The 27,405-nt window shown below is 42.9% G+C and overlaps 2 protein-coding genes across 3 annotated transcripts in view; one reads left to right on the top strand and one right to left on the bottom strand.

Annotated features, from left to right (window-relative positions):
* Positions 1-25,780, bottom strand: part of Siae (sialic acid acetylesterase) — a 35,844-nt gene extending 10,064 nt beyond the window's left edge. The window contains exons 1-8 of one of the 2 annotated variants that reach the window (XM_055621734.1): positions 25,677-25,780; positions 21,819-21,980; positions 15,089-15,264; positions 10,332-10,470; positions 8,114-8,267; positions 6,891-7,007; positions 5,434-5,543; positions 4,750-4,883 (exon numbers count right to left, since the gene is read on the bottom strand). In XM_055621734.1, coding sequence (XP_055477709.1) covers positions 4,750-4,883; positions 5,434-5,543; positions 6,891-7,007; positions 8,114-8,267; positions 10,332-10,470; positions 15,089-15,264; positions 21,819-21,980; positions 25,677-25,740 — 1,056 coding nt within the window. In that variant the 5' untranslated portion in view covers positions 25,741-25,780. Of the gene's footprint in view, positions 1-4,749; positions 4,884-5,433; positions 5,544-6,890; positions 7,146-8,113; positions 8,268-10,327; positions 10,471-15,088; positions 15,265-21,818; positions 21,981-25,676 lie in introns of both variants that reach the window. The other variant, XM_055621735.1, reaches the window with a different exon arrangement.
* A 152-nt stretch (positions 25,781-25,932) lies between these two features.
* Spa17 (sperm autoantigenic protein 17) overlaps positions 25,933-27,405 on the top strand; it is an 11,380-nt gene continuing 9,907 nt past the window's right edge. Inside the window, exon 1 of the mRNA XM_055622178.1 lies at positions 25,933-25,995. The gene's annotated coding sequence lies outside the window, so the exon portion shown is untranslated. The remainder of the gene's footprint in view (positions 25,996-27,405) is intronic.

Here is a 27,405-nt window from a genome sequence, read left to right as displayed (position 1 = left end):
TATATATATATATATATATATATATATATATATATATATATATATATATATATAGTATATATTTATGTATAAGAGTTCTGAGGCTGAACAAAGACAACAATGTGAGAGCGTAAGCTATGTGGATATTGAAGCATGCTAGGAAGAATCCTAGGATGACACACACTGACCCATATCATTATATGATATTATAGCCATTGTAGCTTGCTTCTAACCAACAGACTATGGTAATGGAATGTTATTCCTATGATTACATGCTGTCACATGGCAAAGAATGCATTTCAGATGTAATGTCGCCAAACAACTGACTGCACAATCACAAAAAGGGAGGGAATCTTGGTGAGCCTGACCAATCAGGGGTGGCTTTCAGAGGTTTGGAGCCATGGACTGGCACTGCTGCCCTTCACGAATCTGCCATAAAAAAAATTAATTTCCTACAGAAATTAATTTTGCCAACAATCATGGGAGCTTAGATGAGAACCCCAAGTCTCCGAGGAGACTCCATCTCTGCCACCAGACACCATTACTGTAACCCAAAGCAGAGGATGCAGCTAAGCCATCTGTGCCCAGGCTCACATCACACCATGGGAATTGTGAAATAAAAAATAAATATATGGAAGATACTTTGCCTACTCAAAGAACTGAGAACAATGAGTGTTGAATGCCGAGCCATAAATTTGATGCCTAAATGAATCCCTCCAAAGGTCAGGGAGTATTAAGGAAGAAGGGGAGAAAAGAATGTAAGAGTCAAAGGAAGGGTATACCTTTAGAAGAATGGACCACTAACTTCTGGATATAACAGAGCTATTACACTGGAATTCACAACAGCTGTGATGCTCTGCATACGAGCTATACAAGACTAGGCTTGCCAATACTCTGTCATGAAAAGAGAAGGGGCTCATCAAGTCCCTACCACTCCCCTCTAGGATGTATATGCAGTTAACTGTTGAGGAGACACAGAGAGACATTTCCTCCAGTGATGTAGCTACTGGTAAGGTATCCATGCTCCTGTAAACAAACCTTCACCCATGATTCTGCATTGGAACACAGACGCACACACTCACACATGTGCGCGCGCACACACACAAGACATGAGAACAGAAGAGGAGCTACCTGGAAAGAGGATGAAGATAAGCAGAAATGGGAGGGGGACAAGAGTGAGTAATGGAGGGAATATGACCAAATTGCTTATGTACATGCAGAAAATGTCCCAATGAAACCTAATATACGAAAAAGATCAAATTAAAAGAAAGAAAAAGCCTTACCACTACGGTGACACAAATGTTCCTGCTATTTCTTTCTTAGTTTTCTGGTACTTACAGTACCCTGTTCTTGGATTTAGACAACATCTTATTCTCAGCCTTAGTTACAGCCAATGAAAGACATCAACCTATCCCCCCCCACACACACACACACACAAACCACACCCTGGCCAACATCCAAATTGTCATGTGACTCTACTTCAAAATGTCTGACTCCATCGGAGAGCTGTATTCTACAGACTGTTCTAGCCAGTCTTACTCATCACATGCCCAGAAAAAAACTGACATTATTCCTACACACGTGGCCTGATGAAACTTTAAGGATGTTTTCTGCTTCGTGAGTGGCAAGTGGGACATCAGGAAAACATAGAAAGACTGAAAGGCTGAAACAGTGACAAGCAAGAGCCTTGACTGTGGCACAGAATTAAAGGAACATTCTAGTTCTCTTGTTAAGATTCTGCTATGCAAATCTGTCTTAACATAGGAAATGACAAACTGTGCTTCACACCAGAATCTCATAAAAACTAAAAGAATAAGTCTGAGAACACAGTTCAGCCTAATAAAAGGCTTGCATGGAAAGCTTGATCACCAGACTATACAATCCCATCACTGTAAAAGCAGAGACAGTGCTCCAGACTGATGAGAGACTTGATCTCAAAAAACAAAACAAAACAAAACAAAACAAAAAAAAAAAAAAACAAAAACAAAAAAACTGATGGACAGAACCTGAGGAACTATACCCAAGGTTGTCCTCTGGCTTTCCACATTCATGTACACACACACAACACACACACACACACACACACACACACACATCTAATGATGTGTGTCCTTTCAATGCAAGGACTGTAAATGGAGTCATATTCACCAGCCAATGTCACAATGGGAACAAAGCCACAAAGACACTGGAAACAGCCTACGGAAAGCTTGGCACGCAGACATGCTATAATCAGCCCTCTGGCCAAAGGCCTTTCCCCAACAGGGCAGTTGGCTGAGAATTCCCTCAACTGTCCAGTTTCACTGACGACACTACTGCACACTGGCCACATGGGGGCACCCACATACTCCACACCCAAATGAAATGCTTGTTTTCCCACAAAGAAGTACAGCAAAGCATGGTTCAATCTCCTGCAGTGCTTCTTACAAATATGGAGGCTAGTGTAGATACAACCGATACCAAAAAAACTCCCAAAACCAGTCACATTCAAAAGATGTTACAAAAAACAGTGAAGTTGCCAATCTGTTCCTCCAAGGTCCCTTTTATAACCCCGGCCTCCAGATCTTCCTTCCCTCATGTTTCCAGCCCTCTCTCCCAGGAACACAGAGACCAGCTCTGGTCGCTCACTGTGCTCTCCCCATTGCATTATTTCAGACAGCACAGGTCATCTTTCCTAACAAGATGCTATCCCTTCAGATATCCTGACCTTGCAGACAGTAATGAATGCCAACATCCAGCATGTTCTTACACAGACAAGGTCATTTGATACTTAAGATAGGAAAGATGTTTGTTCAAAACCACAGGAGTTGGAATCTTAGACCTGGCCCTGAACCACTAGGTTTGGTTGTCACATTGGGCATTTCCCTTTGACTACACAGACTTCTATGAATCCATATGATAATACTGCAAGTCACCATCATATTTGTGTTGGTGATGGCCAAAAGGTAAGAGGCTTCTACAAACTATAAAAATTTAAAAGAAAAGACCAGATGCCACGTTTATAAGTATCCAGTGCTTTTTTTTTTCTCCAGTTTTTCGGAACAGGGTTTCTCTTGTAAAGCTTTGGCTGTCCTGGACTCACGTTGGAGTCCAGGCTGGCCATACTCACAGAGATCCATCCTCCCTGAGTGCTGGGATTACAGGTGTGTGCCACTGTGCCCAGCTTATATTTTTTCATTTGAATTACATAGTCGCCTTCAAACAACCAGTTCACAGTCTAAATGAGAGAAAGAGAGAGAAATTCAGAACTGGATATAAATATAAAAAAGAAAATAATCATGTTGGTGAAAGTCATGTTGGTGAAAGAAAGTCAATAAAAATCCTTTCTCAAAAACAGGGAGAGTGGCCAGGGGAGATGACACTGGGTAAGCATTGGCCACAGGAGCATGAAGAACTCAGTTCAGATCCAAAAACCTACATAAAAGCAGGCTGAGTAGCACATATCTGTGACCCCAGCATTTCTGCAACAAGCTGGGAAGCAAAGACAGGAAAGTCCTCCAGAATCTGTGGACCAGCGTGCCTGGTACTGGCAGCGGAAGCAAGGAGAGCCTGTCTTAAACAAGGCGGAAGGTGAGGACTACGCTTGTTCTCTGACTTCTAAATGGTTTACACATAAGCACACACACCACACACACACACACACACACACACACAAGGCTCCTTAAGGAGTACGGTTTTAAAAGAAAGAGGTACAAGAGACAGAAGAGTAACGAGAAGAAAGCTTCTTTGCGCGTCACAGGTGGTACCTTCTTTTCCGAACACCTTAGTTGTGTAATTTCCTATTCCAAAAAGGCCAGACCTACCACATAGCTAAAAGTCTAGACTTTAGATAGATCATAGACATAATTTTGAACTTGGCCCATGTGTTTCTTCCTTTTAAGAAAGAAAATGCATTATCTGGACAAAGGACTGAATAGTCACAAATATTTCCCTAAGATCCAGGTAGGAAAGTGTAAGAAAGAAAAATTATTTCAAACAAAGGGCATGTATGATCCCTGGAAGACAGAGAATATGGTAAATTCTAGCCAGCCTAGAAATGCACAACCCTGCTCAGCAAGGGACAGTCTACATTCTTACACACGGTTGCTAAAGGTACAAATTTATACAAATTCATAATTTTAACAAGAAATGGGGATGTGGACAAAGCCTTTGGGGTGTATCTTTTGACCTAGCAGTTTTAATTCTGGGAATTTATCTGATAGCCATAATTAAGCCACAAGAAATCTGCTGTCAGGAAAATAACATGCCATAGTTTGTAAGAGCAAAATAATGAAAACCACTTAGTAGCCATCCATTAGAACTCATTTAAATATGTTACAATGCATCCACATTTCAGAATACTCTGTAATCATGGCAAATCATGTTGAATAATATTTATCAGCATGAAAAATGCTTACAATATGATATGAAGAGAAACAGCAACTATACACAAACAGAAGTCTGATTTTTTTTTTTTTCTTGAATTCTCAATAGTTTTGGCTTTATGGTGGTGGTAGCTGGGATTTGGGGGGGTGATTTTTTTTTTGAGTGTATGCTTTGCCTTTTAATTTTTTTCCAGTGAAAATAGAGTGTAATAAGAAATAATAAGAAATATTAGTTGTTTATTAACATTTTTGAAGGTTTAATCACAAATTCACATGAATTAAGGGTTATATACAGCTTGGAGCTGGCACACACTGTGAGGACAAAAGTGGGAATGCAAATTCCTATACGGAGATCCACACAACACACGCCCTCCACACACGCTCATGAATCCTTCCTCTGCACACATACCTGGACAAATCCAAATGGGAAGAAACGCTCCGTCTGCCCCTGGGAGCCATAGTGGAAGGTCTGGCGCCAGTCCGCAATGAGCGCAGGGAATGTGCACGCGTACAGGTCCCTGTTGTAATTCGCATTAGCCTCTCCTAAAAGAGTCAACAAAATCGGGACGAGAGTTTGGTGTGGATTTGTAAAATGGCCTACATTCTTCCTCTCTGCCATCCATGCCCTGAGGTAGCAGCCTTCCGTTCGCAGGCTGATGGCCAAAGGCATCAGCAGGCACAATGTAAGCGGAAGCTTCCGAAGAGCCTCAGCTTTGGGCTTGGCTCTCTCTAGGTGTTCCTGGAACTCATTGTGACTACAATGGAAATGGAACACAAGTGTGAGCTGGTCTGCTAAACAGCAGGCCACCTGAGAATCACAACGTCCAGCACACTGTCCCCAGTCAATGGAAATGAAAGACAGGCCATCTTAGATCCTCCGGCCACCAGGTAACTTAGCAGATAGCCAAGGACAAGAGACCCTAGGTGAAACCAGCTGACGCAGCACAGAGGGGAGAAGCACGGTGCTAACCCAGAGAAGAGGGGGCTAAATAAATAAATATATAAACTCCCTGGGTTTTGAAGCCATTAACTCCTTGGGGCTCTTTGTTACACTGCAAAAGCTAACTGACACGTGGAGGAAGGGCAGGCTTACCCTGGTACCACACCACCCCTCTCAAAGTCATGTTTCGAAGTGGATGGATCATGGCATTCCAGAGGACAGAGTGTGTTGTAGGTCCAGCCATAAACTCAGGCGGAGTGAACCTGAAATTAGCAAGATGAACAAGGTCACCAGATCACAAGACAGTCAGCCTACCTGGGTTCACTTAGACAAACCTCATGTGAAAACAGCACAGAGGCAGTCCAAGCCACTGCATTTCACTTGAAAACAGGGGAACAGTCTTGTAATTTTACCTCAAGGTTTTTCAGAGGGGAAGGGTGCCAATCAGTTCTGTGGAAGGCTACAGTGGGCTATGCCACTCTCCAGGTAAGTTTACTAAAGTCAGAGGGAGGGCTGATTTACAGGCAATAAACTCAGCTAAGTACCACACAATAGATACTCTGACTAGCTTAAATGTGCTGCTCTTTGGGAGGAGTGCCATCATTATTTTCCATATAGCTAAACCATTGCCTACACGCCTAGTTGTTTTTGCATGATAAGTTCCCAGCAATGACATTACTGAGTCAAAAAGAACTTATTTCAATTTTGGACATGGTCCCAAATTTCTCTGTGGAATACATACATGCATTTATCTTTGCAGTAGCTGTAGATGAAAATTCCCACTTTTCCACACCATTCGTGTTTTCGCTCCCACTCCTTGGAGATCGGAAGGACCGAGCTTTAAAACCCCCCACCACATGCTGGATACAGCTCTCCCTCCTACTCTTAAAGGCCATTCTCTTTGTCCAAACTTAATGTCGCCACCCCACCCACATCCAGGCAAACCTTAATGCAAATATCCAAACTGTACTAAGAGCAAAGCCCTCCTCCTCCAGGAAGCCTTCCCAGAGTGAATGAGATAGTGCTCACAAAAATAGGGTACATAACATACCGTTCACCTCCATTTGAATACAGTATTAGAGTTTTTGTTTGTTTATTTTTCTAACTAGTTCTTTCTCTCCTCAAATATTCTTCCCATCCAGCTTTTCCCAAGCGGGCTTTCATACTCAGCACGCTAACATTTTAAAATCCATATTTGCATGTTCATTCTTCTCGGCTGGCAGTTCACTCTTGAGGAAAGAGCACAGTGGCTTGGGAGGAGCCCCGGTGTGGGAACTAGACTGGTCTCCTTACTAGTCCTGTCCATGGAGCCACTTCCTGATCCTCTCTGGGACTCGGTGTCTTTGGCTGTGGAACATTAGCGGCACCCACACTTTAAGGAGGCGTTTGAGAAGGAAGTGAAGTGGCGCAGGTGGCGACCCTAGAGCAGTCCCCTCCATAGGAAGCCGCCTAGAGCAGTCCCCTCCATAGGAAGCCGCCAGCAAGCATAGCTACTGCTGTTAGTGAGTTAAACAACTGTGAGCGGCTCTGAACTTCCTCCCAGACAACACTTGCCCTGTACATGAATAAACTCTGTCCACTCAGGACAAGTGTGGACAGTTAGCACTTACCTCCTGGGAGGACAGGAGGACTCCTCACTGCTACATTCCTTCCTCACAGGCTCTCTCGAAGGCTGAGGAACTCTTTCATTCCTTACATCAGGAACTCCGCAGGCTTTCAGTGACCTTCTAGATGACCAGACCTCAATGGGTGTCCCACCCCAACTGGAGGAGACCAGCCCAATGGGATAGTGCAGAGTATCATACAGGTAGCGCCCAAAGAGCCAGCACACCGCGGACATGTAAGTGAAATTCCCATGGCCCAAGGTTCCGGTGCAGAAAAATTGTTAAAGGAAAAAAAAAAAAAAAAAAAAACAGGAGGAAAGCAGAGAGATAGAAACAGGAGCTGTCAGAGGAATTGAGCCAGACCCTGAGCTCTTCTAGGACCTTCAAAAGGAAAATAAGGACAAGATACAACCCAGAAGGAAGCATGGCTTCCAAAGCTCCCCTAAGGAGAATCTTTTCCGCAGAGAAATACACAGTGACAGGACAGATTTGAATCAGTACTAAGTAAAAACCTACTATACATGAGGCACATGGTTGGTTCTGAAAAGGAGCCAAACCCAAAAACTCATAGTGAAATAGGAGAAAATCAATTTTGGGCGAATTAGAAATGATGGAGCATTTCCTATATGTCAAGAATGACACAACAGTTGAGATACAGCAATGAGAGAGACATAAAAAAATCTCTCCTCATAAATTCTAAAGCTTAATGAGTAAGTCAAGTGATTAGCTAAACAAAAAATAGCAAGATACAGTGTCTTGAGAGATACAAACAAGTTTTAGCTGGAGTTAACAACAAAGAAAAAATATTAAATGAAGTGAAGATCATAAAAAGCCTGACTTAGACTGAATTCCTCCCCTCTCTGCACAGCACCAACAAATCACTTCCTGTAATAAGCTGTTCAGTGTTTCCTTCTGTGGTTGTCTGAATGAGACTGGGCCCCATAGGCTCATATATTTGAATGTTTAGTCAACAGTTAGTTGAACTGTCTGGCAAAGATTAGGAGTTATGGCCTTGTTGGAGAATGTGTGTCACTATGATTGGACTTGGAGGTCTCAAAAGTCCATGTGAGGCCCATTCTCTCTCTCTTCTCTCTCTCTCTCTCTCTCTCTCTCTCTCTCTCTCTCCTGCCTACATGCCTACAAATCAAGATGTAGCTCTCAGCTATGTCTTCAATACCATGCCTGTCTGCCTGCTGCCACATTCCACGCCACGATGATAATGGACTAACCTTCTGAAGCTGTAAGCCAGTTCCCAATTATGTCTTCTTCTATAAGTTGCCTGGTCGTGGTGTCTCACAGAAATATAGCAGTACTTCTCTTTCCACATAGTTTTAGTTACTGAAGGCAGGGACTTCATCTTATTCATACCTGTATCTCTAATGTCTACGATATAATCAAAGCAAATACATGTTTGCTAGGGTTAAGTGGCTGTGAGTAGCCAGCTAAAGGTGGACTAAGAGGCAGAGGAGAAAGGTAACTAAGAAGGACAAAAAGAGGTTAGGAGGCCAGAAGATAGACAAAAATGTGTTTATTGGTAAGTGAAGTGTGTGTGTGTATGTGCACATATATGTCAAGATGTTCAGGTATGTATGTGTGCATATGTGGAAGCCAGAGGTCAAATGTCAGGTGTCTTCCTCAATCACCATCTACCTTATTTATTTACCCATTCATTCATTCATTCATTCATTCATTCATTTGAGATGGTACTTCATTACATCTGAAACTTATTTATTCAGCTAGGCTAGCTGGCCAGTGAGCCCCATAGATCACTTTGTCTCTGCCATTCCAGGGAGGAAATTACAAACACATGCTGCCACATCTGCCTTTTAAGCGAGTGCTGGGGTTCCGAACTCAGGTCCTAGTGCTTACATTGCAAGCATTTACCTAAACAGTGAACCATGTTTGCTGGATGGTGGTGGCACAAGCCTTTAATCCCTTTTAAACCTAGCACTCAGGAGGCAGAGGCAGGCAGGTGGATCTCTGAGTTCAAGCCCAGCCTAGTGGACAGAGCAAATTCCAGAACAGCCATAACTATACAGAAAAACTCTGTCTAGAAAAAAGATAAATAAATAAAACAAAGTGAAACATGTGGAGGCAATGAAAAGAATGAAAACAAAAGACACTCTACAAAGTGGAAAGCAATGGAAAGCGATAAAGCTTCCTTAGAAGGGTGTTCATTGTATTTGGCTTTGTCTTATTTTGTGAAAATAAAGAACAAGACCAAACCCTTGTCTCTGTGTCCTGGGACTAATGCAGGGTCTGCCACAAAGGAGGCAGGGACATGAAATAAAGATTCTGTGTTGAATGGCAAGAAAGGGGAGAATAAATGCCGAGAGATGACAGAGGGCCCTGGAGGAAGCTGGAGCAGATCTGAATTCACTGTGAAGGGACATCAGTGAGTAGTCCTCAGACACAGGCAAAGGAGTGGGGGTACAGAGGATGACCGTGATGGGGGAAGACTCTGGCCACCTCATGTTGAACAGTATCAATACTGTTCTAAAGTAAAAGGAAGAGCCATTTCCTGAACACAGTCGGAGAAGATTCAGGGTGGCTCCTCCTCCTCCTCCTCCTCCTCCTTCTCCTCCTCCTCCTCCTCCTCCTCCTCCTCTTCTCCTTCCTCTTCCTCTTCTTCCCCCCTTCTCCTCCTTCTTCTGCAAGACCGGGCTTTTCTGTGTAGCCCTGGCTGTCCTAGACTCGCTCTGTAGACCAGGCTGACCTTAAACTCACAGCAGTCCACCTACCTCTGCCTCCCTGAGTGCTGGGATTAAAGGCATGCACTACCTCACCTAGCTACTCAGGGTAGATTCTTGAGAAGAAACAAGTAACCTTGATCTCCGGGGCTGGGAAGCCATGCCTGGAGCAAGAGTGAGGTCGAGTTGAGTCCAAACCCCAAACTCCCTTCCCTGGGCCTGCAAGTGCCGGCACACAGAGCCTTATAGACCCCACCTCTGCCACCCTTGAGGTGGTCACATAGCCTGGCAGCCAGGTTACAGGTTAAACTTCCTCTCTCCTTATAAGGTCATGTCCAGCCAGCACCTGGAATAGGTACTCTTCGTGCACATAAGGCATTCCCAGCACCTTGGCCCCAGTCAATGACATACACTCACCCCAAAAGCCTCTACCCACTCCCCAAAGATTTAAATAGCCTTTGTTTCCCCCCAATTAAACAAGCTGTCTTACTAAAGCTGTCTCCTGAAAAGGCTATTTCTCATGCACCCACCCAACCCAGCTAAGCTTCATCCCTCCTACTCCAGCCTGGGTAACCAAAGAACCTGGACACCTCAAGGGGAGAAGCAGACACGGGAAGGCAGTGATCATCAGGAATAGAATGAAAACCCAATATGAGTAAGAGGATAGTTTCGTAATGAAGCAGAAGCAAACTGGGAGGGTTTTACCTGAGTCACTAACCCACTCCCTAGAGATGTGGACCCTGCGGCACACAGGTACCTGCAGTAGGCTTAGACCATGACAGATCAACCTCATCCAGGTCCTCCAGCTCCTCCTCCGCCTGGGTGAGGGAAACAGAGAAGATACGCACAGACTGGTAGGCAGAGGTGTCAGACAACTCCTTCGAGGCGTTAAAGACCTGGAGGAAAAAATCAGAGGGTCAATTAACTTGATTGCTGGTAAACTGGCTTGCAGCCTCTTAGCAAACACATCTTCCAATCCACTGAGTTACTTCTGAAACTTGAATGTGCTGAGAATAAACGAAATCAGTCATGAGCTAAACTGAAACACCGGCATCCAGGTGTTTCTGTCCAACAGAGGCGATGAGATGAATCACGTTCTAGAATACAGTTCACAAACAATGAAACCTATGATCTGCCACAGCAGGCCTATACTAGACAAGAAGAACTGTATAGGGATGAGGCTAAAGAACCTATGAACTACATTATCATCTTTTTCCCCCATGGTTCTGGGGACTGGACCTAGAGCCTACTACATGCTACGTAAACCTTTAACCACTAAGCTATACCTCCCAGCCTATAAATTACTTTAATCCAAAACGAAAGGCTTGTTCCTCTCCTGACTGGTACCTGATAACATAAAGCATTAAAAATCAACTTCTTTTAACAATGGTGTTTAGGGAGCGTCAGTGGAGGCAACATAAAAAGACCATGACTTATGTAATCTACATACCATCCAAGAGATTACAAAGAAACACACCTGAGAAACATAGCAACTAGCTATTCTCACCTCAGTCCTGGCAAGCAGTCATCAAGGAAAAGGTTGGCAACTGAGGTAATCTGAAAAGTGGTGCTCAGAGGAAGGTTCCCGACAGTCCCACGAAACTAAAGAAAGAAACATGTCTGTCCAAAGACAGCACATTTCCCCAAAGCACTTCACATGCCCTCATGACACAGTGGTCTGGGGTTATTCTGGGCAAAAATGTGTGCACCATGCTGTGTGACTTACTCTTGAGGCCTTTAAGCCTCATTCCACTATGAGCTTAGGAGCGCCACCATTTCCTTTCCTCTTGGTTTCTTGCATTGCTGTTGGGTTACTGATTGGGTTGTCGTTGCTGAGTTGTTGTGTTGTTGTTTTCTTTATTTTAAAAAGGAATAGATGGGCAGTATCTTGATTTGCCTTTATATTTGGATACACGTTTTCTCTTAAGTCCTCTCTATCCCCAAAGCAGTCCAGCTTCCCTACACAAAGGACCAACAGGATCATCAAGAAGCCCAGTTACCATTCGCCTCAGGAAACAGGCTCTCCAGCTGAGTCCGGCTGCCACCCAGCAAGGCACAGGAGGCAAGGGTACTTTCCATTGGCCTCCAGCCACAGAGAATGCAGCTGTCTTGCTTTCCCTGCCACCCACCTCAGAGGATACAGCTGGCCTTCCAAACCACAGAACAAGAGAAGAGGAGAACAGATAAGCAGCCAGGGCACCCCACAGCATTTCATTGAAATATGCTGCCCCTGGCATCGCCTTTGACTTGACCACTGTGCTGGCTATAGCCAACAGCATAACCAGATACAAATGAAATCACTCTTAAGGGTCACAGTGGGAGCAATAGCCTGATGCACCTTCTGGGTGGCAGCAACTCTAGCCAGTCAAGGTCCACATACTCTGGACAGAGATCACATGTGGTCTCAGGAAAATTCCACTGGAAATCCTGATCTGTCTTCAGGATCTTTCCTGGCAGGTTTAATGGGAAATGGATGGTAAAGAGAAGCAAGTTGACGTGCTCACAGTGTACTCTGGCAGGGAAATTATTTTTCATCAGTAAGTACCTGTAAAGTCACCTCCTTTGAAATTCAGCTCTGCACTGAGCACGAAGCATCGTATGTTGCTTCCATGGTAACAGTGGATGAAGCTGCTTTCATCCTCTCCACCCACACTAGCTTCCGCACTGCCTGGGAATGCAAGCAGCTCATAAAAATGAGACATCAGCTTGGAGAGGAAGGATGGGAGAACATGCTACTTGCCTTTCAGCCCCAACCCTAAGTCTGCCTGAGTACTGCCAGGACAGTGGAGTCAGGGTACCTGGCATCCTCCTGTATTGTTACCAGCACATGGAACTGGATCCAAAACATTAGCTGGAAGGCTTCCATCTTTTCTCACTTTTGCCAGAACTGGAGGGCCGGGTGTTGACAAAAATGGGGGTGGGGAAAATTCCTGCTGTACCTGATGGCAATTACGTCTGAAATTGGCTCCCTTTCCCAGTGCCACTGCCTTTTTGATGGAAGCATTTCCTCCGGGATAGTGGCAGCAAATTTAGGAATAAAGAGATTCCAGGAAGATTTTCATTTAAATGACACTTGGTTTCCCTGCTGATGAAAGGGAAGCCTTACTCCATCTGCTGAGATCAGATTTCATCTCATCAAACACCTCAGTGTAATTATTTCCCTACCAAGTATTTAAATGAGGATGTAAATGAATACCAAGGTATTTGAAGTCATTAGCGCTGCCTGGGCTGAGGGAGAGCACCGCTGTCTCCCAAGGGACCAGACCATTCCCCATCAAGGCAGCTGCTCACCAGTGTTCATTTTGTAACCTTTATACCACAGTTTTGAATTAATGAAGACAAGTCAAGAATCTATTTCCCTCAGAGGATCTTAGCATGGGGTCTGCAAGGGGGAACAAGAATGTGTGTGTGTGCGTGTGTGCGTGTGTGTGTGTGTGTGTGTGTGTGTGTGTGTGTGTGTGTGCATAAACGTGTGTAAATGTAAACATGTGTGCATGCCCACACTTACACAGTGATGGTCAGACATCTAGCAACTCAGTAATTAACAGAAGAATCTGCAGATTTTGCACCTTGTCTCACCTTCTACTAAATAGTTCTAAGGCTGAGATAGTAACTGTAAATAAGCCACCCACCACACTTCTCAGAGCCTGCTGCTGGGATGGTACCCATCCCTCTCTTCTGGATATTAATTTCTCCATATGTAAAATAAGAAAGAACGCAGTGCCGAGTGACTGGAAACACTTGGACTTCGTGTCTGATATTGGCCATCTTTTCCTGAGCCTCACTAGAAATAACTGAGTCTTGAGACCTACCCTGAGGTGGCAGATGAACATTTAGACTTTTCTCCATTTATAAACATCTCACTTGGTGTTATAAATAACACACCGCTTTAAAATTCCACTTTCCCCTAACAACAAGATGGGCATACAATCTGCCATTTCCTTCTTTGAATGTGCAGAGGGGTAGGTTATAGTGAGAGTCTTACCTCCTCAAAAAGGCACATGGAGGAAGGAAAGGAAAAAGAGACAGCCACTGCGTGTGCTTATGTGTGCTGGGAATCTGTACAGGGAAAGGAGCAAAAGCATAAGGGGGGGGGGTGAATTCTTCCTATCAAAAAAATAAGGTTCTGCAAACTGTTAAAAGACTGAAAATGTGGCTTTTGGTACTATCAGCACCTAAAATGCTGCCTTGCAAACTAAGTGCTTCGTTGAGAGAAGGAGAGAAACAGAGAGAGAGGAGAACTAACACATATATTTCAGATGGAATCTCTTTTCTGTCCCCCTCCATATCAGAGCTCTCAGCCCTGACTTAATTCAGAAGATGCTCAAGAGAAAATTGCAGGCAGAAAGAATGTGTTTACGCTTAGCAATCAAGATGTGACTTAGCCTGACAGAAAATGGGATGGGATCCCTTGGCATAGTCTGCTTTTGAGAAAGTTACTATATAGATACAAACAGATCTGGCCCAGGCCTTTCTGTGAAAACACAGACGCACAATTAAAACATGAAGGAAAGCAGTGCTTTCTCTAATGAGTTAACAGCAATTCCACTTCTGCACAAAACTATGCATCCTATCATGATAAAACCTCAAAACTGTGTCCACTCAAACTTGCCAACAAGGTCTAGGCCAAGTTCAGCTTAACAGGCATTTCAATTCAAAATACTTCCATGTATTAAGGCAGGAAGTAAGAGCTCAAAAATTAGAAAGATTTGTATACAAAATTTGGACTTTTTAATTAGAAAACATGGATAAAATGAAATATATGTCAATCTTTTTATTAGCATTGTTTAATAGTAGGTTTTTCTTAAAAGGAATAATGAAACTAAGAAAGAATAAAATCTATAGAAACAAAACAAAAAGTCATAAAGCATATAAAAGCATTCTAGTTTATGCTTTCATAAATAATTTATTTTTGTTTTCTGTGCGTTGGTGTTTTGCCTGCATGTTTGTTTTTGGATCTCCTGGAGCTGGAGTTACAGACAGGCGTAAGCTGCCACGTGGATGCTAGGAATTGAGCATCCTTTGGTAGAACAGCCAGTGCTCTTAAATGCTGAGCCATCCCCTCCCCCATCTAGTTTATACTTTTATCAAAGAGAGAATTGAAAAGAAAGCATGCCTTGGTTGTACAGATCCCTAAACTTCAAACTAAAATATTTCTCAAAAACAGAGAAATGGATAGTCAGAAAAGCAAAAAAAGATAAATCAGCTAAAACAAAAATTCAGTTTGGCGGATGGAGCTAGGAACAGCAGTAACCTGTAACCTCTTCAGGGAGTAAAGTAAGTAAAAACACAATTATTGCCAATCAATAACTACCAATTAAATCAATAGCTTACTTCTTTAGGTTGTAAAGCAAATTATTTAATATGAAAGAACTCAGACTAGATCTTGTACTTGATAAGTAGTTAGTAAACCAAAAATGCCTTCCTTTCCCATGGCACTCTTTTTTCCTTCTCCATTTCTTTTTCCTCTTCCTCCATTAACAACATTTATTATCAGCTGAGACTCTCCATTACCTGTAAAACGGTCATCTGCATGTTACTCTGCCCACTGCAGAGCCAGACATCTCCAAATAAGACATCATGAACTCTCAGGGTAAAAGTCATTATCCCCAAAGTCTGTTGTGCCATCACTTCAAAAGGTCCCCCGGGCTTCATAGGATCCAGTACCACCATCCAGGTGTTGGAGGACGCTGAAACAACAACAGACTCCAAGGGATTAATCAGCCAACCATGAAGCTAAACACCAAGCACACTTCATCCGTGGCTAAGCTCAGGCTCTGTGACAAGTGTATTCAATGCTATAAAGATTGGCCAAATTCCAGGCAAGGAGGACAGAGCTGTTGAAAGCAGCAGCCTTGTTATGCTTAATCTGTACCAATCCTTTCTTATTTTTAACTGAGGCATTTACAAGAAAAGTTAGTTACCCAGGTATAATCCTAAATGAGGAGAGACAAATATACACATAGATTAAAATTCAAAAGCGGTTAAAACAAAGAAAGAAAGAAGAAATTCTCATTACACTATCCAACTGTCAATATTACCATAATCTAATCCTTCTGATTTACACAGCACCCCAAACTAACTTGCAATTACCCAATCAAATGAGAGCACAGGCTAAGAAGATCGTTTCTAATCGGAATCTTCCCTTCACTATGCAGGATCTCCCTCGCCATCCATCACACCTCCTCCTGAGTTGCTAACAGGCATTAACACATCAACAGTGGGGAGCATATGAATTAATCTCTGTGGAAGTTAAGAGAGATTTTAACTTGCCCAATCGGTTATTTCAGAGTGACATACAAGGCTTTGAGGTTTGTGTACTGCACTAAGGAAATGACCCTATTTTAGAAATCCGTAGGTTGCTTCCTGGAAACCACAGCTCCCACTGCCCTTCTTCCCAGTCACCGGATCACTGCTGTCAATATCAGACTCAGAGATTTAAGGAAAATGTCTTCCAAATGGCAAAACTATGCAAAAAGGGAACCAGAAAATATTAAAAAAAAAAAAAAAAAAAAAGGTAGAGCAGTGAAGTAGGCACATAGAAAAGGCAGAGAAAACAATATTTTAACACAAAAAGGTCAAACGTGGACTGACTTATCAGTTGCCATCAGATTAATCTAAATCCAATGGAAAGAATGGGGGAGTCCAGGAAGCAGAGCACTGTAAAGTCATCGCCCTAACCTATGAGAAGAAATAATTACAGAATACCATCCAAGTGCCTACTCTATGCTAGATACTGTCCAAGGTCCTTTCTAGCCGGCAAGCAGAGGCAGGACATGTCTAGATGCACACTGGGAAATTAGTAAAAACTGAAGCCTTAAAGGCTGCTTGGAGTCCTCGAGGAAATGTCTAAGTGTTTGGTTCCTCTGAAGAGCAGGACCAGCTGAGCTTGCTGCTCTGCCTCCAGGAGGTCAGCTAGGCCCAGGACCATGTGCTCACTATTGTATTCCTCTGACCAATAGCCAGGCATCGGCTATAAAATGCATCATTCAACCTAAAGCAGAAAAATCACTGTTTTGGAAACAGTGGGCAGCTAGTACAGATTGTGTGGCACAGGTGTGATATGCTCCGTATGGCTCACACTTCTGAACAGGCAGACGTTCCAATCTGTCCTAATACAGGCTTGCCAAGGTCTTTCCAGGCTTCCTGCACTGACACACCTCACGGAAGCTCTGCCCTGCTCACGTCTGCTGATGAGGTCAACTGCCTGAAAACCTAACACAGGACTATTGCTTAGCCTTCTGCCACCGTCCAACGTGTTCAGAGCTATTAATTAGGTATTTTCCTTTAGCTTTTTCAACACACATGGCCGGTAACAAAGACTCCTCTTCCCACACTTCCAACAAGTGTTAATGTCTATGGTGGTTTGGATAAGACTGGCCCCCATACACTAATATATTTGAATGCTTACAGAGAAGCACTAGAAGGTGTGGAGTATGCATGGCCTTGTTGGAGGAATTGTGTCCCTGGGGATGGGGGGGGGTGAGATTTGGGGGGTTCAAATGCTCAACCAGGCTCAGCGTCTCTTCCTTCTGCCATGCAATCCAGATAAAGAACTCCTAGCTCCTTCTCCAGCACCGTGTCTGCCTGCATGCCACCATGCTTCCTGCCATGATGACAATGGACTGAACCTCTGAATCTGTAAGCCGGCCTCAGTTAAATGTTTTTCTTTATAAGAGCTGCTGTGATCATGCTGTCTCTCCACAGCAAAAAAACCCTAAGACAAAAAAAAAAAAAAAAGACAGGAAGGGAAATTGGAAAAAACAGCACCACCATCTCACTACAGCCAGAAAATGAATGAGCTTCTGGTAGGGCCTAGAACCTGAGGAAAACTGGACCTGGAGAATGAGCCTTGATTTCAACATCTTTCATACCAGAGAAAATTTGCCTTCAACTTCTCAAAAAGCCTCCTTTTTGGATAACTAGCCTAAGATCTTTTTATTTCTAGCATGTTTCCTCTCCCATTTAAGAAAAGTAAGCCCTGATACAATGCCATAAAGCAGGGGAAGCTTAATGCACTGCAGAGAATTTACCGATGGGCACACAGACTCAAACTATAGGCTCTGCTCCTGTGTGTATACTCTCTGTAGGAAGGAGTGCAGCACCTGAGATGTCTCAGAGCAAGGGCAAGGGTGGAGAGTTGACTAGTCCTCATACTGTTGGTCTAAAACAGGTTGGTTGACAGGGAGCATGCCATAGGGCACTTACGAGCTTTTAGAAAGTATGCTAACCCATCAAGTCTGGATGAGTCCCAACGGTAAATCTGAACCCCCATCCATAAAGCTCACCCTCACTGAATTTATCCAACATCTAATGGGCTTTCTGCTAGTTCTTGGCCTTCTCAGCCACAGCTGTTCTGGTCCTGCCTTATGAAAAATAGTCACTTTGCTACCTGTTACCTCTCTTGTCAGTCCTGGTCTATGTTTCTCTAAGTTTTCAGTGTCACTGCATACAAAATTCTACCTTTGCTCTCCCTCCTCTCTCTCTCTCTCTCTCTCTCTCTCTCTCTCTCTCTCTCTCTCTCTGTTTTCCAAGGCAGGGTTTCTTCATGTAGTGTTGACCAGGCTGGCCTCTAACTCACAGAGATCTGCCTGCCTCTGCTTCCCCAAGTGCAAGGATTACAGGCATGCACCACCACGCCTGGCTAAACCTCTGCTTTCTTACATTCTTTCTTCTACCATCTAGGAAGATTAATCTCCTCTTATCATTAGATAGCTACTTAGCCTGTATACATTTTGCCAAACACTCCATCAAGCAAATAACAAAAATAAACTCCAATCCTGGGCTACACTGATAAGAAAGCCATGTAAATTGACTAGAGCTTTATGTTTTCACATGTAACAGGCTTCCCCTGACTGTTGATCTGCATATTAAAACCAAAGACATATGAAAAAAACTGTCTATCTCCCTTTTCTCTCCATCTTCTCCTGTTAACTCCAGCCTCAAAATGAAAACCACAGTCACAAGGACAAAATAAAAATAATTTGTGTAGAGACATGATTAGTCATAAAGTTTTTTTTTTTTTGCTTTTTTTATTAATCACATCAAATGTTAATTATTTTTAAGGTTATTGTGACCAATACCAAGAAGGGGAGGGAGTATCCATGGCCTTTATCTTCCTAAAAGGAAAACTTGGGGCTACAAAAAACAGCTCTCTTCACTTCTCCATCTAGAACCCTGACTCTTCATCACCTGTGACATGATCCTGTGGCTTTTAAATGTGGCTTGAAGGTGCCTAAATCATCCCTTATGACCCACATTTATTCCAGGGCTTAAAATTCAACTCTACCACGTCCAAATAAGAACAAAATAAAGCATGAACACTTTATGTCAGTAAAACTGCTTACGAAAATTACATGAACCACAGCATGTTGTGTCAGACACACCTTAGGGTGGGTTCTAAAGTTACAGCCTTGTATTATCCTCAGCCCTTCACAACATCAGAATCTGTGACTTGCTTTCAACCAATACTTCTACAACAAAGGTGAGGTGAAATGTCCCTCTTGAGACTTGGTTATATTATATAGGGGAGAAGGAGGAAAATCTATGGCATCTCAGTCAGAATGGCTGACTGATAACAAACAAATAACAAACGTTGGTAAAGATATGGGGAAGGAGAACCTTATTTACTATCAATGGGAATATAAACTGACTAAACATCTAAGAAAATTAATATGATGCCAGCCTGATCTACAAAAGCATTCAGTCAAGAGCAGCCGGAGCTACACAGGGAAACCATATCTCAAAACCAAAAACAAGGTGCTCGGCTCACACCGCTTCAGCGGTGGGGATGTGAGCCCAAGCTGCAGCTTGTAATTTACAATAAAAAGAACCTCACGTATTAAAAAAAAAAAAAAAAACAGAAAAAGATATATCAGCATATCCTAGAGATACTTATATATCTATGTTTACTGAGGCACTGTTCACAACAGCCAAGATAACAAATCAGGGCCTAGATGCCCATCAATAAATGAAGAAGAAAATGTGAAAAAATATGTTATGTAACACAAACAATGGATTTTCATTCAGACATAACAAAGGAAATTACATCATTTGTAAGAAAATGAATAAAGTTGAAAAGCCTATTAAGCAAAATAAGACAGCTGGTGAAGGACAAATATCACATTTCCTATAACAAATAATCGAGATTTAAATAAATATGTATGTAACATAATACATTAAATCTACATATGTTTATGTGAGATATGAGATCAGAATGGACTGTAAGGCGAAAGGGGATAAGCAGTGAGAAGCAGGAGTGGAGGATGGTAGGGCAGTGAATATGAGCAAAATACAATGATACATATGTATAAAATGTCAATAATTGAACTCATTATTGTACATGCTTTCAAAAAGCAGACTAGGGATATAGTTCAGTTGATAGGGCACTTGCCTATCATGCACAAAGCCCCTGGTTCAGTCCCCAGCACAGCATAAATTAGGCGTGGTAGTTCCCTAAGGGCCTATGATCCCACCCTTTAGGAAATAGAGGTAGAAGGACCAGAAGCTCAATATAATCCTCATGGGGGGAAAAAAAAAGGCATTAGAGACTAGGCAGGAAACACAGGTAGTTTCAGAGTTCTTCACTGAAAGTGAAGAACTTCAATATCTCACAAATGACAACGGGCTGGAGCAATGGCTCAACTGTTAAGAGGGCACACTGCTCTCGTAGAGGACCTGCGTTTGGTTCCCAGCACATATCCATCTTTATCTCTTCTGGAAAAGGACCCCTTTATTCTCACTCTGAACCTTCATCCTCACAGCCGTACTCTCAGGTCAAGCCTTTATCGTGTGTGTCTGCATATCATAGGCACCTACTAACAGCTCCACCTACCCTATCTGATGACTGCCAAGTCCTATCAATCTGCTCATACACTTTTATTGCTTAAAATCTACAGATCCAGCTTTTGAATGCTTTAGCAGAGATAAACAAGCCTCCATACTGTCCCATCTCCTATGGTCCACCACCAGTCACTCAGCCTGGTGGCAGACCAACCTAGCTCCATGGCAGTTCTCCAGTGCTACACACGTACTTATACCCATCTCTGTATCCAGGATGTTCCCTCTACTTTATTTGTGCCTCCTCTTTCAAGACCAGTGTAAAAACCATTACCTTGCTAAGCTCACACACACACACACACACACACACACGCACACTGCCCTTCCTTATTGTGGTACATATTTCACGTAACCATAAGGGTTCTTCATTTCCCTGCCTCCTCCCTTAGCCTTTAGGCTTCAGTAACGGAGAGGCTACATCTGTTTCGCTCATCACGTTATCACCAGTACCTATCTGGCACACAGTAGGTACGCAATAAATATTTTAATAACTGAATAAAATAAATAATTGTAGCAGTAGTAGCAACAATAATGACCTCTCCAGTTAATGTGCCAAATACTGTTCCAACTACTTCATATGCATTTGCTCATTTATTCCTCATAATACTCCATTAAGAATCAGTACCACCTCTACTTTATAAATAGAAAACAATTTAATAATTTAATAGTATGTCCAAATTACATACCCAGAAATGAAAGAATCAGAATCCAGACAGTAAACTAAAATGTCAAAGTTCTTTGCCAGATCTCTAAACTGGCTCTCTTTTTTAAAATGGTAAGACTTTTTCAAAATGTGTGTGTGTGTGTGTGTGTGTGTGTGTGTGTGTGTGTGTGTACATGCGGGTGCCCAGAGTAACCAGAAGAGGGCATCAGATCCCCTGGAGCTGGAGTTACAAGGAGTTATGAGTCGCTCAATGTGAGTGCTGGAAACTGAACCCAGGTCCTCTGCTAGAGGACTGTACATGTAAGAGAGCCATCCCTCTAGCCTCCAGACTGTTTGCCTCTCTTGCATGTATGGTTCAGCCCATCTACTATCTTCTGTGGCAACTTTCCCATAGCTACTGGACTGAGGTAGCTGTTTCTCTTCTGTATCTCTTGGAACTCCACAGACATTTTATGTGTTCATCCAACTACTACTACATAATTTGTTCTGTTCAATGAGCTCCTTGGCCATAGGGACTTTGAGCCTTGTTACCATTTGTGGTATCTTCAGTGTCTCTCCACATAGTAAATACTCAAATAACCCTTAAGGATGGATGGATGGAGGTATGGATGGATGGATGGATGGATGGATGGATGGATGGACGGACTGACAGCTTGAGCTGGAGCCATAAGCATTCATTTTCAGACAATCCAGCAGGTGGCGGAAGAAGACAATAACTGCGCAGAGAATGGGCTGTCTTACCTTTCACACTGGTCACTTTCTTCATGATGGTTTCCTGACCTCGGCCCAAGGTCACTATCACTGTGGCCCCAGGTGTACCAAAGCCCCAGATCACCGCCCCTGCAGGCTCCTTCTGCAGCACCATGTAATTATCAATGTACGAAGCAAAGCGAAAACCAATACCTAAAAAAGTTAGCGAACACTTAGGAAAACATCATCAGGGAGATTCAGCATCAAGTGGATCTAGTAAAACAGAAAGTAATATACAGTCCCTATACAAAAGAATGAGTCTACTCAAGCCTTTTAATCTTAGGTCTTGTTGCTCCAAATTAAATAAGCAACGTATTAAGAACAGTTTCCAACAATTTGTATCACAGCAGAACATGACCATTAAGGAAAACTTAGAACCCAGGGCAACAACTAAAATACATATTCTCTTTCTCTCCCCTTCATAGTTCTTGGTCAACACCCGACCTTTGTTCTAAAACTTGGAACATAACATTCCTCCCTCAAATCACTAAAATGAACCTTCTGTGCACCTCACAGATGGTGCTTATAAAAAAAATAAACCACTTCCTTCCCTACCTCTCCATCACTGTGCCCACACCTAGTAGCTAAGAGGAAACAGAAGAGCATCACCTGACTCCAACACATCTCCTCTAATGGTGTGCCCATCTTTATCTCCTTTCCATCCTAGCAATGCCACATCCCTGCAAATCTTTTCTCTTGGGTTTTGCTGCTATTGTTTATCTTGTTGTTTGGTTTTTCGGTTTTGGGTTTTGATGGCCCAGTACACCACACTTGTGACTGTGACAAGCCTTTCTTTCCAGGTAAGCTCAGAAAGATAAATCAGGAGACAAAAATAAGATCATAGAGAGACAGAAGGTTAAAATCTCTGAGAGAAGGTCTTGTCACCATTTCACAGCAAAGAAAAGAGGAGGCATACTTGCATATTGGATTCTGGGCTAAGAGTCACTAACAAGACTGAATAAGAATTTACTTTAACGAGATCATGTCTATTTTTAACTCATAGCCTATATCTGAGTACTTTTTAAATAACAAGCATTTATCCAAATGATCCCAGTGAGCTCACGAAATTTAACCAGAAAAAAAAAAAAAATCATAAAACTTACATCCCAATTTGTCTCAACAGGGGAGATGTTTTGTTTTTTGTTTTTTTTTAATCATCCAAAGAAAATAATTTATAAACTTCAGGGGGTTTTCGTTTGGGGTAGATTGTGTGTGTGTGTGTGTGTGTGTGTGTGTGTGTGTGTGTGTATTTTAATAAAAGTGATAGGCAGGGAAGAGAATTAGAATTAACAAGGCTGACATTTTCCTCCCTGGAAGCTCCCTTAGGCTGTACTTAACAGGGTGGCAGAGCTAACAGAGGTCCCCTCACAAGCTTGGTGGCCTGTTAATACTCCTCTTTCAGTAACAGACTAATCCTAAGAATCCTCAGCTCTCTTTCTCACTCTAGTTTGATTAGGAAGCCTACATGACAGTCAGATATCATCCAGAAGGCTTAACAAGCTCAAGATGCCTGTACCATGAGCAAAATACTCTGGGACCACAACATCCCAGAATTGCATAAGCAGGTTGGCAGCCTGCTGAGGAAACCGGGAGGCATATGTGTGGGAGGGCCCTGTCTTGGGTAGATGCAGAACAAAAGCCAAAAAGCAAATGCATAAATAAAAGCTAAGTAGAGAAAGGACTGGAGTTAAAGGAATGGAGTGAAGAAAATGTTGCTTCCATATTGGAGTCCATGGGCTGGGAAATGCCTTTTCAAGCCAGTCTGTGTTTGCCAACACACATTTATAGAACCTCTCTGTGAATAGATTTATGATGAGCAAAAGAATTTTACAGGTAGAAATATCTTTATAATAAAAGTATAATTGTTTTACTTACTGATCAAGAGATATAACCTAACTACACTAACCATCAAGGGACTAGGACACAAATAGATTAAGCAATTTTTAAAGAATAATTAGAACATCCATAAGTTCAAGAAGTATCTCTTTATTTATACCTACAGTGTACCAGGCAGTGTTTTACACATTGAGACTCTAAGAGTGGAAGAAAAAAATAATACCAATAGTAGATAAAAGTTCTTGCTGCCAGGATCTTACAATCTATTAGGAGCTTCCTCATGGGATGAGGTCCTTAAGATACTAGAGACAGCAATGTCTTTGACTGGCATCAGAAGGTAGTTTATGACAGAATTAGAATCTGTGTCATCTAATTCCAATAGTATTTTAATTTTCTTTTTGTTCCATTTAGATTGTGATGATAATGCAAAGAAAAATTATATACCCTACACTTAAAAAGTTCACACTGTGAGAAGAATAGACAGCAAAACACATGGAGGAACTGAGCAATACCGAACAAAAAAGAAACACCTATCTCAAACCCCAGGCATATCCAAACATGAATTTTTTTAAGATGCTGGATTTTTTTCCCTTCATTTGGGAATTGAAGTGGAAAGCAAGAAGAAGTGCTGTCGGGGAGAAGCCATCATTATAAGTAGATTAACAAAAACAGTGGGGATAGTGGTTCCTTCTAATGGGAACCCAGCAGATGTACTAAGGACTTCCCTGGCAGTCTCAATAAAAGTCACAACGTTATAGTTCTCAGGCTAGGTGGTGAGTTTATAGGTTCTTCCACTATCAAAAGTAACTTATTATTACATTACAAAGACGAGCAAAAGGACAATGCTAAAGGAAAGGCATGAGGATATGCAAGGAAGAACTAAGAGAGATAAATCTGGAGCCTGGATGAATGAATACTGTCAAGTGCTCTTCAAGGTCACAATAGGACCCAAAAGAAATAAAACAGTGGTATTCAATTTGACAGCCCTTAAGAGAAACGCTAAGAAAACAGTGACTTTACTGTCTTTACCTTCTCCCCACCTCCTATGACAGATTCCAAAGATCATGAGAGGGTTGAGAGAAGGGGAAATGGCCAGTACAGTGTACTAGCTTTGAAACTGAAAACCCACTAATGGGCAGCTGCCTGTCTGCTGCTTGAATAGAACTCAATCATACATACCCATTTCCTCTCACTTCGACTTTCATTTCTTTTATTTGCTGTGGCGAAGGAAGCCCAATTCCTAGCACTCTAGCCAAGAGCTCTACCACTGAGCTATATTCCCAACCACTCAAACTGCATTTCTTGACAGTCTTTAGGGTCCACTCTTTCAGTGATCCAAAGAAGGAAAGGTGTGGGTGGTTGCAGGATTAACACTTTACTTTGAATGGATAGATTCCTATCTTTTGGTATCTCCACGCTGAGGGACAATGTCCAGCCAAGGGTAGTCAGATGACAAGCACTGCACAATGGTCAGTGTGAGTCAGGACCCTCCCCAGTGTGATGAGTCTCTACCCTCCACTAACATCTCTAAGCTGCATCAGAAATCAGAACTGAAACTTAAATTATTCTAAGCTAGTGAGGGGGCTGCATTTCTTAGCCCTAATAACCACTTAAACTAGTAAAATTCAATTCCCTCAGGGCACCCCATCCTCATAGAAGCCCTCCCCAAGGGCACCACTGAGGGGGCAGGTGCTGAAGTATTTTGGATGACTCAGTCACCTGTTTCCAAATATTATCTAACTAGCTTCGCCCCCTTCTCCCTGAGCTCCCCCAAAGGCTTCAGTCTGGGCACATTGGAGCCTCCCCCAACTGAAGTCTCCCTCTGGCTCCTATGCTGCAAGCGAAGAACCTCGGTCGATAAAGGCAGCAGCGGGGATGAGGGCGCAGCAATACCTTCACACCAGGCCTAGGTAGGAAAAGATCGGTTCTGACTCAAACCTTTAGGGCGGACGCAGGCCAAGATCCTGAAAAGGATCTTAAAGGCAAGGAGCCGGCAGGGCCGTGACACCTCACCTGCACTTCTGCTGGCTCGCACGATTAGGAGCAGCACAAGCCCACACAGCCCCAAGGAAACCATGCTTGCAGAGGTCCTGGTCAACTCGGTGCATTCAGGAAGAGCCAACAGGCGCGGGGCGTGGTCTGTGCGTGGTGGGCGGGGAGTGGGAGGGTCTACAGAGCCGGCCCCACCCTCGAGCCTTTGGTACGCGAAACTTTTCGCTCAAGGCCTTCCCCTTGTCCTTCCCGGTTGCCGTAGTTAAAAAAAAAAAAAAAAAAAGGTTACCCAGCAACGAGACATAACAACTGGATCCATCAGCTTGAAGAGAAAGAAGAGGTGAGGCAGTTTCTCCCAAGTCCCTCTCAGCGCGGTGGCTTCGCCTTTTCTGGGGAGCCTGGGAACCCTTTCTCGGAGAATCTGGAATGTTAGGTCTTAGACGTCCCGCCCCCTGGTTTGACCTGCCTTGCCCCTCGACCGCCCGCTCCCTCGCCCAGCTCAGGGCCTGTTACAGCCCTCAGGATTCGATACCTAATGTCCTGTCTCCGCCTAAAAGAGAGAAAGGGAAGACTCTCCCTCGGCTAGGCCTCGTTAACCTCGAGTCCTCCAGGCTAGACCCCCTCCCAGGGCCGCCTTTGTTCTTCTCGGGGTGACAAGCCCAAACCCGAAGTAGCCTTTACGAGGTGACCCAGTCCGCGCTTTGTCAGCCACCTTTAGGTCAGCCTTTGGATAACAATATAGAAGGCCCGACAAACCCATGAATAAGACTCCCCAGAATTCAAAAGCCGGCTTCCAAAACCACGACCTCCCCTGCTCAATCCCATCCAAGAATACAGAGGCGCTTGAAGACATTACAGGCTGTGCTTCAAAAGTGGGGAATGGAAAAAAAAAAAAAAAGTGAAACTTTATTCAACAAATGATAACAATTTCTAGAACTAGTATTGTGTTTGTTTGCTTGCCTTTTATTTGCTTTTAGGTTTTTTCAAGACAAGGTTTCACTGTGTCACCCTTGGCTGTCCTGGAGCTCGCCCTATAGACCAGGCTGACTTTGTACTCATAGAGATCCATCTGCCTCTGCCTCCCAAGTGCTGGAATTAAAGGCGTACACCACCTCAACCCTCTGACCAGTATTTTTTTTTTATTGTAGACTTTAAACAGTTTCTTCTCAGCAATGTAAAGGGGATTATGCTAGCTTCTCAGCAATCACTGTCTCTTAAATATTGTGGGCTAGCAAAAACACCCTCACAGTTTAAGGACAAAAAGGCAAAGTACTTATTATCTAGTGAAAACCCTGGTTCTCTAACTTTAAAATATTAATTTGTCCATATATAATACCATATACATAATGGATCTGCATATATAATACCATAATTCACTGGGAGTAGCATTTCTTGTCTTTAACCCCAGCACTTGGAGGCAGAGGCAGGTGGATCTCTGAGTTAGAGGCCAGCCTGGCCTACATAGTTCCAGGAGAGCCAGAGCTATGTAAAGAGACCCTGTCTGAAAAGAAAAAAAGAAAGGAAAAAAAAAAAAAAAAAAAAAAAAAAAAAAAAAAAAAAAAAAAAAAAAGAAAAAAAAAAAAAAAAAAAAAAAAAAAAAAAAAAAAAAAAAAAAAAAACAACCTATGATTTGTGATAGAATTCAAAACTCTAAAAGAAATGGGTAGACTTGGTGGGGTGAATTTGGTTTTCATTTATTTGACGTGTGTGTGTGTGTGTGTGTGTGTGTGTGTGTGTGTGTGTGTGTGTG

The sequence above is a fragment of the Psammomys obesus genome, unplaced genomic scaffold (assembly GCF_907164565.1).
Source record: "Psammomys obesus unplaced genomic scaffold, mPsaObe1.curated_primary_1811, whole genome shotgun sequence".
Lineage (NCBI taxonomy): Eukaryota > Metazoa > Chordata > Mammalia > Rodentia > Muridae > Psammomys > Psammomys obesus.
The sequence above is the reverse complement of the archived record's forward strand: the minus strand, read 5'-3'. Positions and strand labels throughout refer to the sequence as shown.